At 48.6% G+C, this 12513-nt stretch overlaps 1 protein-coding gene across 6 annotated transcripts in view; it reads left to right on the top strand.

The window, feature by feature from the left end:
- Nucleotides 1–12513, top strand: part of lama2 (laminin, alpha 2) — a 747099-nt gene that overhangs the window by 662653 nt on the left and 71933 nt on the right. For all 6 annotated transcript variants that reach the window (XM_072499223.1, XM_072499224.1, XM_072499222.1 and 3 more), the window contains one exon: nt 3677–3836. In XM_072499223.1, the coding sequence (XP_072355324.1) occupies nt 3677–3836 (160 nt within the window). The remainder of the gene's footprint in view (nt 1–3676; nt 3837–12513) is intronic.

Below are 12513 nucleotides of genomic sequence, written 5' to 3'. Positions count from 1 at the left end.
CGAGAAAATAATGATTTGCAGTACAGAGACCACAGAGAAAACAAAATGGTTTCAAGTGGGTTCTAAAGTCCAGAATCAAAGTCCAAAGCAATATTCCTTCACAGAGGTCTCAGGGTTAAAAATTGATGCTGGATAATTCACTTTTCCGGTGGTGTTCATTTCACACGATGAGATACTCATGTAGAAATGAATCAGTCTTTTGGCAATGGTACAAAGTTTCGAGCAGAAGCAGGGGACCAGGTATGTCACTTGGTTACAGTTCCTTGTCTGTGAGGCTGCTGGTTAGATGACTGAGCTTTGCAGTTCAGCAAGGCAATATTATTTGTTCCACAAGCCAGACGCCCAAGTCACATGACTCCCACCGCTCCACCAGGTCTTTGACAAAGGATGTTCATCCAGCATCTGGATTTCAAAGACTGATAAACATCTCAGCGATTCAGAATTGAAAGGAAGGTTGCGGGGCCTTTGTCTTAACAGCTGCTCCGCTTCTTTCTGGCTAGCCTGGGTTAAGTGCAGATGATATTTGTGTAGCTCCCTTTGAAGTAGGGCCATACAGTGGTTGTTTGAGGCTCCTCAGAGATAACGAGGTGTGGGATTTTCCGAAACTGCAAAGTGGCTTTTTTCTTCTGGGTGTCACAAACCCTCGCATTGGGGACAAATTATCCACATTTCTTTCTGGATTGAAATTTTGATGAAAAATAAAACAGGTAGAACCCATGGGTACATGTGAACCAGTCAGTTAGAAGAAAACAGAAAATTCACTCTGTTGTTTGGAAAATTATGGCTTCAGATTTATCCCTATTTTTGAGTGGGAATGGAAGAGTGGTATACTGAAAATCATGAAGCAGAACTGACTGCACTGTTCCTGCTGGATTGGTGCCAACAAAAAAATCCAAGGCTGCCATTTGTTTTCAAGTACTGGAGGTTCTGGATGTAGAGTGGGTTAACTGGCACTGCTCAGAGTTACTCCTGGAGACTGCTCGTAAGGGAGCAGGTATGTTTTTTCAGATTTGTTTGTGGGACCAAGCAGAGCCTTCATATCTCTCTTGGTGCTCCTCTTGACCCCATAAATACTGGCCTGCAGCACACTCAAAGTGCTGTAGAACTCACCCCTTCCCTTTAATCAGAAAATAGCAGTTTGGCTTCAAGTAGGAGTTCCTGTATTTCTGGCCTGCACTAAAATGCAACACACCACATAAACTTCTTTTCAGTGCCCCCAAAATTCTCCTGGTTGCCACGAATTTTAAAATGAAGCTCGACCCTGAAAATGGTTCAGATTTTTCAATACCATAAGGTGAGTTTCCTAATTGTTATCCCACGACTCAAAATCTACTCTGCTCCGTGATATGGATTTTTAAGTTTGTTCTTCAAATTTAGGCTGAATTTTAAAGGTGCTCTTCCAAAGTCGAATAATGATCCCCTTTTCTGGGCTTAATTACTGACTGAGAAAGTGCCTGTTAATGAATTTGTTATTTTTAAAAATAACACGCTCATTGATGATACCCATTCACGACATTGCGGCAGGGTGGCACAGTGGTTAGCACTGCTGCCTCACAGCTCCAGGGACCCGGGTTTGATTCTGGCCTTGGGTGACTGTGTGGCATTTGCATGTTCTCCCCTGTGTCTGCATAAGTTTCCTCTGGGTACTCCAGTTTCCTCCCACAGGCTAAAGATGAACAGGTCAGGTGGATTGGCCATGCTAAATTTCATTTAATTTCATTTAAAGGTTAGGTTGAGTTACAAGGCTATGGGGATAGGGCGGGGGATTGGCCTAGGTGGGGTGCTCTTTTGGAATGTGGCTGCAAACTCGATGGACCGAATGGCATTTAACTTCTTTCAATCACTTAATCCTTTACAAAAACAAGCATTTCAAGTTATTTATAAGCACCTGGAGCTATCAATGAAACTGTGAACTGACAGCCACCCCATTGTGATAATGACAGGTTGTGAAATAGTCATCCTATAATGCTAACCCATTTGCCTGTGTCAGCAGAGTGAAATAGCAAGCACTTTCTAAAAATTGCTGAGTGTTTAAACAGGAGATTTAAATGCCTTGGCAGCTTGACAGTTCCCTTTTGAACTTGACAATTCCAATGAGCTTGACAGTTCCCTTGACAGCATGATAGTTCCAATGAGATCCAATGAGTTTGTCCACTTTTTTTTTAACAAACATTCATGGATACTTTGAACAATCCGTAAAAGGCATTTAGCCTCTGGCACAGAGCATCTGAACTCCCAAAGGGCAATGCACATTTCCAAAAGATGTCCCTGGAACTACCCAAAAGGGTGCCCCATCTCTCCAAAGAACTGTTACAGCTTTAGATCTTTTATCTGTAAATTCTGAAGCTCACAAGGTGTGTTTTTGATATCCTACAAGCAAAAGCTGGATCTGACTGAAGGCAGCTCCTTTATAAACCATGGATGTGTAAACTACAATCCGGCCATGTTTCCTCATGAACTCTCTCTCTCTCTCGCTCCCCTCTCCTCTTCCCCCCCCCCCCCCCCCCACCCGCCGCCACCAAAATGGTGCAGGTTTTGGAATGCGACTTCTGGATGCATTTTGTTTAAGATGGAACCCTCCCAGTCTGTGTGAAAATTCAGGCTTCAGTGTCTACTCACGGTAGACACTGGGATTGTACTTAGGTTATTGCCCCAAGCTTAAATACCTTGCACCTTTCAGTAAAACAATCTGTGTCTTCTTTTGATCTCTATCAATCAAACCACTACTCAAGGTTACTCCTACATTTATCCTAGATTTAAAGGCACAGTCCCAAAATATAATAATCTTATCAACCTCATAATTATAACAATGTAGGTGAAACTTAGATTCTCATATATCTAAGAAACATGGTTAAAGAAACCCAACTAAGGATTAGCAGGATCCGTTCCACCTAACTTGTTCAGAGAACAGTGCATTGGAAGAATTAAACATTTCTCCAGAGTAGGTTCAAAGGAGATTTACAAGGATGTACCCATGAGTTGCAATCATTCGCTATGAGAAAAGATTGGATGGGCTGGAGCTGTTTTTCTTTGGAACCGAGGAAACTGAGCGGATATTTAATTGAGGCGTATTAAACTATGAGGAGCCTAGATAGGAAGAATCTATTTCCATTAAGAGAGAGGTCAATAACCATGGAGTATAGGTTTAAAGTTAAACGGATTAGTTGGGAATTGAGGGGAAATTCTTTTCAGCCGGAGGGCAGTCAGGGTCAGGAACTGAAAGAGTGGTAGAAGTGGAAACCCTCACCTCTGGGATATACATTTGAAGTGCCGTAACCCACAGGGTCACAGACCAAGAACTGTAAAGTGCAATCCGGCTAGATAACTCCTTTTTGGCCAATACAGACAGGAATCGCCAAAATGGCATCCTTCTATGCCACAGATGTTCTGTGTCTCTATGTAAAATCATGATAAAATATAGGATGATTAAAATTATTCTTCGCATTGTTCACTATTTCATTTTCTCGGAGCCTATTTTTCATTTTTGCCATGACAGTATTTATTTTCTTACCTTCACCTTCTTACATTGGAAAGAGTATTATATATTGCCTATTGAAGACTGCCGCAAAAACATTTCACTTGAATTAAATGTAATCTTATTCTTCAATGTTCAGTCTTTAATTAACTCTTAATTTGTAAACTACAACAGTAATTGATCATTTCTTTAAAAAAAAAGGTTTCGAAGAAATGGTACAGTTTCCGTGCGTGCACTAGATGGTCCAAGGGCAAGCATCGTGCCAACCACCTATAGTGCAGTATCACCTGAAGGCTATACAATTCTTGATGTGGATGAAAAGGCTTACCTGTTTGTTGGTGGTCTAACAGGAGAAGTAAAGGTGGGGTATAACATTTATTCAAAGATATGGGGCGGGATTCTCCGTTAGCCCACGGTAAAATCGGGAAAGGCGATTGGGGGGAGAATCGGTTCAACGCCAAAATCGTGGCAGACGGCGATTTGACGGCAAATCGCAATGCTCCAGCACCTCGACAGCAGCGTCAATGCATTCCAGAATGCACGTACAGTAAACACCGTTTGCATATCATTAGCAGCCCAACCCAATATTTTCTGGGGCCTCCGCAATTTTCTGCCTCTGATGGGCCGAGTTCCCGACGGCGCAGTTCACTTGTGCTTTTAAAAGTCGTGAAACTGGCGTGAGGGAGAGAGGTGGTCCAACATGGCCATAGTTTGCTGACAGTTGTGCCGCTGGCCAGGGAGCTTCTGCCAGCGCTGGGGGAGTAATGCGGAGTGGCCAGGAAGTGGGCTGTGGGGTCGGGGTGAACAGGCAGGGCAAGGCAGCCATGCAGCTGCGCACACCGCTAACAGCCTACTTTGAACTTAGTGCCATGGGTTGTATAGGTCCCCCCCCCCCCCAGGCCAGCCCACCTAGGTGCCATCAGCTGTATGGCCGTGCTTCAGCACAAGTGCCATCTTGTTGGTGCGGATGAGCGTGTGTGGGGAGTGCAATGTGTATGTGCGTCTGCAGCTTGTCAGCCTCCCGAGTGTCAGTCACGGACCGGGCGAATCCTGCCCCATTTTTCATTGGAATCAATTGTTCCACCAGTGCTAGACCCTCAATAGTAGCGGTCCGGGTGTGGTGCCAGTTTTTCTGTCGTGAAAGTCCACAAACTCTGCGCTGGCGTCAACCCTAGTCTCAGAAACGGAGAATCCCACCCATGGTTCTTTGATCTATCATTAATAATACAGCAGAAATATCATCAAAGATTAATTTATATAAAGTATTTGTTTCATAAGCAGTAGATATATTTATTTTAAAGTTTATGTTTTTCACAATTACATAACTATATCAATGAGCAGTAAGGAGGCAGAAGAATTGCATTTATAAGGCATCAAGAACATGGGACGAGATTCTCCGACCCCCCGCCGGGTCGGAGAATTGCCGGGGGCTGGCGTGAGTCCCGCCCCCGCCAGTTGCCGAATTCTCCAGCACCGGAGATTCGGCGGGGGCGGGAATCGCGCCGCGCCGGTTGGTGGGATCCCCCCGCGATCCGCCGGCGTGGATTAAACCACCTCTGTTACCGGTGGGGCAAGGCGGCGCAGGCGGGCTCTGGGGTCCTGGGGGGGGGGGCGCGGGGCGATCTGGCCCCGGGGGTTGCCCCCACGGTGGCCTGGCCCGCGATCGGGGCCCACCGATCCATGGGCGGGCCTGTGCCGTGGGGGCACTCTTTTCCTTCCGCTTTCGCCACGGTCTCCACCATGGCGGAGGCGGAAGAGACTCCCTCCACTGCGCATGTGCGGGAATGCCGTGAGCGGCCGCTAACGCTCCCGCGCATGCGCCGCCTGGCAATGTCATTTCCGCGCCAGCTGGCGGGGCACCAAAGGCCTTTTCCGCCAGCTGGCAGGGCGGAAATTAGTCCAGCGCGGGCCTAGCCCCTCAAGTTTGGGGCTGGGTCCCCCAAGATGCGGAGGATTCCGCACCTTTTGTGTGGCGCGATGCCCGACTGATTTGCGCCGTTTTTGGCGCCGGTCGGCGGACATCGCGCCAATACCGGAGAATTTTGCCCATGACACCCAAACTGCACAACAACATCCTCAAAATAGCAATTTTGAAATGGTTACATAATCCATTATAGTGATATAGTTTAAGGAATAAATGTTAACCAGGACAGTGGGGAAACTCACCTGCTCTTCCTCAAAATTGAATCATGGGATCATGGATTCCCGTACCAGCCTCCCCGAACAGGCACCGGAATGTGGAGACTAGGGGCTTTTCACAGTAACTTCATTGAAGCCTACTTGTGACAATAAGCGATTTTCATTTCATTACTTTTTTTTCACTTACATCCAGCTGAGGGTACACACCAGGTTGTGGTAAAGCAGCAGCTCCAATAATGTGTCACTCCCTCAGTCCTATATTGGAGTGTCAGCCTAAATTTTGTGCTCAATTCTCTGCAGTGGGAATTGAGTGCACCACCTTCTGACCCAGAGGCAAGAGTACTAAACACTGAGTCACAAATGACACTATTCTATATCAGGCCTTTAAGAATGAATACTCTTGAATGTTATTGATTGTGCTGCTTCATGCAACACTGTTGTTAGGGTTTGTGCACATCATTCCTATACTATTGTGGTATGATATTGAATGGAAGTCAGGCATTTCCCCGTCGGAAAGGAAGAATGGAGGGAAGGCATTGGAAGAATTAAACTAAAGTCACCTCTGGGTCACTGTTATGCTATCTCATAGCCAACTTTGCAAAGTAGCATTGATGAATGTGTGGCAGCAGGTCCACCAACAACCAATCAAATGCACAGAAGACAAAGGAAGATTTTTTAAAAACTGAAGATGAAGAGAAGTGTTTCACGCAATTCAAACTATTTTCCAACTCTTGTTTTCATATTCTTTTTTTTTAAGATATATTTTATTCAAGATTTTTTGGCCAAACATAACAGTACATAGTGTTTCCTTTATACATCAATAAAACAATATAAATAACAATGGCCAGTTTTAAATAAATAAATAATATATGAACAAAATCAAAAACAAAACTAAATGGCAACTGCCTTGTCCACGATAAATACTCTCCAAAAATACAATCCAACCATCCAATATACAATTACATATACCAAATACCTATACATTTACAATAACATCCCTGAGAGTCCTTCTGATTCCGCCCCCCCCCCCCCCCCCCCCGGGCTGGGTTGCTGCTGCTGTCTTCTTTTCCATTCCCTCTATCTTTCTGTGAGGTATTCGACGAACGGTTGCCACCGCCTGGTGAACCCTTGAGCCGACCCCCTTAGAACGAACTTAATCCGTTCCAACTTTATAAACCCTGCCATGTCATTTATCCAGGTCTCCACACCCGGGGGCTTGGCTTCCTTCCACATTAACAATATCCTGCGCCGGGCTACTAGGGACGCAAAGGCCAAAACATCAGCCTCTTTCGCCTCCTGCACTCCCGGCTCTTCTGCAACCCCAAATATAGCCAGCCCCCAGCTTGGTTCGACCTGGACCCCCACCACCTTCGAAAGCACCTTTGCCACACCCACCCAGAACCCCTGCAGTGCCTGGCATGACCAGAACATGTGGGTATGATTCGCTGGGCTTCTCGAGCATCTCGCACACCTATCCTCTACTCCAAAAAATTTACTGAGCCGTGCTCCAGTCATATGCGCCCTGTGTAACACCTTAAATTGTATCAGGCTTAGCCTGGCACACGAGGACGATGAGTTTACCCTACTTAGGGCATCAGCCCACAGCCCCTCCTCAATCTCCTCCCCCAGCTCTTCTTCCCATTTCCCTTTCAGCTCATCCACCATGATCTCCCCCCTCATCCCTCATTTCCCTATATATGTCTGACACCTTACCATCCCCCACCCATGTCTCTGAGATCACTCTATCCTGCACCTCCTGCATCAGGAGCTGCGGGAATTCCCTCACCTGTTGCCTCGCAAAAGCCCTCAGTTGCATACACCGAGATGCATTCCCTTGGGGCAACCCATATTTTTCCGTCAGCGCTCCCAGACTCGCAAACGTCCCATCTACGAACAGATCTCTCAATTGTGTTACCCCTACTCTTTGCCATGCTCCAAATCCCCCATCCATTCTCCCCGGAACAAACCTATGGTTATTTCTTATCGGGGACCGCACCGAGGCTCCCGTCTTTCCCCTATGCCGTCTCCACTGCCCCCAAATTTTCAGTGTAGCCACCACCACCGGGCTTGTGGTGTATTTCTTCGGTGAGAATGGCAACGGCGCCGTCACCATAGCTTGTAGGCTAGTCCCCCTGCAGGACGCCCTCTCCAATCTCTTCCACGCCGCTCCCTCCTCTTCTCCCATCCACTTACATACCATTGAGGTATTGGCGGCCCAGTAGTACTCACTTAGGCTCGGTAGTGCCAGCCCCCCCCCCTATCCCTACTACGCTGCAAAAATCCCCTCCTCACTCTCGGGGTCAAAACTCATAATACTCTTCTCAATTCTTTTTAAAAAAGCCTTCGTGACCACCACTGGGAGGCACTGAAACACAAAAAGGAATCTCGGGAGGACCACCATTTTAACCGCCTGCACCCTCCCTGCCAGTGACAGGGACACCATGTCCCATCTCTTAAAGTCCTCCTCCATCTGCTCCACCAACCGCGTTAAATTTAGCCAATGCAATGTACCCCAATTCTTGGCTATCTGGATCCCCAAGTACCGAAAGTCCCTTGTTACCTTCCTCAACGGTAAGTCCTCTATTTCTCTGCTCTGCTCCCCTGGATGCACCACAAACAACTCACTTTTCCCCATGTTCAATTTATACCCTGAAAAAACTCCAAACTCCCCAAGTATCCACATTATCTCTGGCATCCCCTCCGCCGGGTCCGCCACATATAACAACAAATCGTCCGCATACAGAGATACCCGGTGTTCTTCTCCTCCCCTGAGTACTCCCCTCCACTTCCTGGAACCCCTCAATGCTATGGCCAGGGGCTCAATCGCCAGTGCAAACAATAATGGGGACAGAGGACATCCCTGCCTCATCCCTCTATGGAGCCGAAAATATTCAGACCCCCGTCCATTCGTGACTACGCTCGCCATCGGGGCCCTATACAGCAGCTGTACCCATCTAATATACCCATCCCCAAAGCCGAATCTCCTCAGCACCTCCCACAAATAATCCCACTCCACTCTATCAAATGCTTTCTCGGCATCCATCGCCACCACTATCTCCGCTTCCCCCTCTGGTGGGGGCATCATCATTACCCCTAGCAGCCTCCGTATATTCGTATTCAGCTGTCTCCCCTTCACAAACCCAGTTTGGTCCTCATGAACCACCCCCGGGACACAATCCTCTATCCTCATTGCCATTACTTTGGCCAGAATCTTAGCGTCCACGTTCAGGAGGGAAATAGGCCTATAGGACCTGCATTGCAGCGGGTCTTTTTCCTTCTTTAGGAGGAGCGATATCGTTGCCTCTGACATAGTCGGGGGCAGCTGCCCCCTTTCCCTCGCCTCATTAAAGGTTCTCATCAGTAGCGGGGCCAGCAAGTCCACATATTTCCTATAAAATTCAACTGGGAATCCATCTGGTCCCGGGGCCTTCCCCGCCTGCATGCTCCTAATTCCTTTCACTAGTTCCTCCGTTTCAATCTGTGCTCCCAGTCCCACCCTCTCCTGCTCCGCCACCTTAGGAAATTCCAGCTGGTCCAGAAAACACATCATTCTCTCCTTCCCATCCAGGGGCTGAGCTTCATATAATCTTTCATAGAATGCCTTGAACACTCCATTCACTCTCTCCGCTCCCCGCTCCATCTCTCCCTCGCTGCTCCCCTTTTCCTCAGTTGGTGGGCCAGCAACCTGCTTGCCTTCTCCCCATATTTGTACTGTACTCCCTGTGCCTTCCTCCACTGTGCCTCTGCATTACCCGTAGTCAGCAAATCAAATTCTACATGTAGCCTTTGCCTTTCCCTGTATAGTCCCTCCTCCGGTGCCTCCGCATATTGCCTGTCCACCCTCAGAAGTTCTTTCAGCAACCGCTCCCGTTCCCTACCCTCCTGCTTTCCTTTATGTGCCCTGATTGATATCAGCTCCCCTCTAACCACTGCCTTCAGCGCCTCCCAGACCACTCCCATCTGGACTTCCCCATTATTATTGAGTTCCAAGTACCTTTCAATACACCCCCTCACCCTTAAGCACACCCCCTCGTCCGCCAATAGTCCCATATCCATTCTCCAGGGTGAACGCTGTTCTTTTTCCTCCCCTATCTCCAAGTCCACCCAATGTGGCGCGTAATCCGAAATAGCTATAGCCGTATACTCCGTCCCCGTCACCTTCGGGATCAGCGCCCTTCCCAAAACAAAAAAGTCTATCCGTGAATAAACTTTGTGGACATAGGAGAAAAACGAAAACTCCTTACTGCTAGGTCTACTAAATCTCCAGGGGTCTACTCCTCCCATCTGCTCCATAAAGTCCTTAAGCACCCTAGCTGCTGCCGGCCTCCTTCCGGTCCTGGACCTCGATCTGTCCAGCCCTGGTTCCAGCACCGTGTTAAAATCTCCACCCATTACCAGCTTCCCCGCCTCTAGGTCCGGGATACGTCCTAGCATGCGCCTCATAAAGTTGGCATCATCCCAGTTCGGGGCATATACGTTCACTAAGACCACCGCCTCCCCCTGCAATTTGCCACTCACCATCACGTATCTGCCCCCACTATCCGCCACTATGGTCTTTGCCTCAAACATTACCCGCTTCCCCACTAGTATAGCCACCCCCCTGTTTTTCGCATCTAGCCCCGAATGAAACACCTGCCCCACCCATCCTTTGCGTAGTCTGACCTGGTCTATCAGTTTCAAATGCGTCTCCTGTAGCATAACCACATCTGCCTTAAGTTTCTTTAGGTGTGCGAGTACCCGTGCCCTCTTTATCGGCCCATTCAGCCCTCTCACATTCCACGTGATCAGCCGGGTTGGGGGGCTCTTTGCCCCCCCCCCCTTGTCGACTAGCCATCCCCTTTTTTTAACCAGCTCCTCACCCGGTTCCCACGTAGCTGTCCCCCCCCCCCAGGTGGCGCCCCCACGCCCCGCCCACCCCACCCCATACCAGCTCCCGCTTCTCCCCAGCAGCAGCAACCCAGTTAACCCCCCCCACCCCCCCCCCCCCCGCTAGATCCCCCACTAGCGTAATTGCACCCCCCATGTTGCTCCCAGAAGTCAGCAAACTCTGGCCGACCTCGGCTTCCCCCGTGACCTCGGCTCGCACTGTGCGACGCCCCCCTCCTTCCTGCTTCCCTGTTCCCACCATAATTATCATAGCGCGGGAACAAAGCCCGCGGTTCCCTTTTGGCCCCGCCCCCAATGGCCGACGCCCCCAGCTCCTCCACCTCCCTCCCTCCCCCACAACAAGGGGAAGAGAGAAAAGTTACCGGGTCGCAGGATTAACAACTTAAAAATCATCTCTCCTCTCCCCCCCTTTTTCCCCCCTCTTCGCCCCCCATATTCGCCCCACCACTTTGTCTCAAACGTTCTTTTTTTTATATAACCCACTTATTCCAATTTCTCTTCGACAATAAATGTCCATGCCTCATCCGCCGTTTCAAAGTAGTGGTGTTTCCCTTGATGTGTGACCCACAGTCTTGCCGGCTGCAGCATTCCAAATTTGACCTTCCTTTTATGAAGCACCGCCTTGGCCCGATTAAAGCTCGCCCTCCTTCTCGCCACCTCCGCACTCCAATCCTGATATACGCGGATCACCGCGTTCTCCCACCTACTGCTTCGAGTTCTCTTTGCCCATCTGAGGACCATCTCTCTGTCCTTATATCGGAGAAATCTCACCACTATTGTTCGGGGAATTTCTCCAGCCCTCGGTCTTCGCGCCATAACTCGATAGGCTCCCTCCACCTCCAGCGGACCCGTCAGGGCCTACGATCCCATTAACGAGTGCAGCATCGTGCTCACATATGCCCCGACGTCCGCCCCCTCTGCACCCTCGGGAAGACCAAGAATCCTTAAATTCTTCCTCCTCGCATTATTCTCCAGCACCTCCAGCCTTTCCACACACCTTTTATGGTGTGCCTCGTGCATCTCCGTCTTCACCACCAGTCCCTGTATATCGTCCTCGTTCTCGGCAGCCTTTGCCTTCACGACCCGAAGCTCCTGCTCCTGGGTATTTTGCTCATCCTTTAGCCCTTCAATCGCCTGTAATATCGGGGCCAACAGCTCCTTCTTCATCTCCTTTTTAAGTTCTTCCATGCAGCGCTTCAAGAACTCGTGTTGTTCAGGGCCCCATGTTAAACTGCCACCTTCCGACGCCATCTTGGTTTTTGCTTGCCTTCCTTGCCGCTGCTCTAAAGGATCCACCGCAATCCGGCCACTTTCCTCTCCTTTTTCCATCCGTGTCCAGGGGGGATTCCCTTCTGGTTTACCGCACAGTGCTTTTAGCCGTTAAAATTGCCGTTGGGGCTCTCGTTAAGAGCCCAAAAGTCCGTTCCACCGGGAGATGCCGAAACGTGCGACTTAGCTGGTCATCGCCGCACCCGGAAGTCCCTTGTTTTCATATTCACAGAGTCCTGAATTCCTATTGCTCCGTAATCCCATATTGAAAAAAATATTTGCACGTGACACCTCGGCTAAAAAAAATGCATACAAAACCTCTTGAATTTAATAATAAGCTCTTGAAACCCTTAAATATAATACTAGATAGGTGGATGTTAGTGGCAACTGTTTTAAGTAGAGTCCATCTTGAAAGGTGTGGCTGACTCTTATTTTGCCTGGCCCACTAAGACTTGGGGAAGATGGTTACATGTCCTGCAGCCATTTGAAGATTAATGGAAGTGGCACTTAATGCCATCGTTTCTTGTCTCCAATTTGCCTGTCTGACTTCTTTGGATGGCCTCCTCCCCTGCATCTCAAAAGAGGTCCTCCCTTCTCTAGCTGATATAGGTAAGCAGCATTTCGACCAAATCTTCAAAATATGTCGAGGATCTATGGCCTACAAATGCACTTTCATGTTGTTTTTCTAATTAATTATTCTCCCATACCACAAAAATAAAATTATGGTATTGATGCCTGATGCT

The sequence above is a fragment of the Scyliorhinus torazame genome, chromosome 4, assembly GCF_047496885.1.
Source record: "Scyliorhinus torazame isolate Kashiwa2021f chromosome 4, sScyTor2.1, whole genome shotgun sequence".
Classification (NCBI taxonomy): domain Eukaryota; kingdom Metazoa; phylum Chordata; class Chondrichthyes; order Carcharhiniformes; family Scyliorhinidae; genus Scyliorhinus; species Scyliorhinus torazame.
Note: the sequence above shows the minus strand (reverse complement) of the source record. Positions and strands in the feature narration are given on the sequence as shown.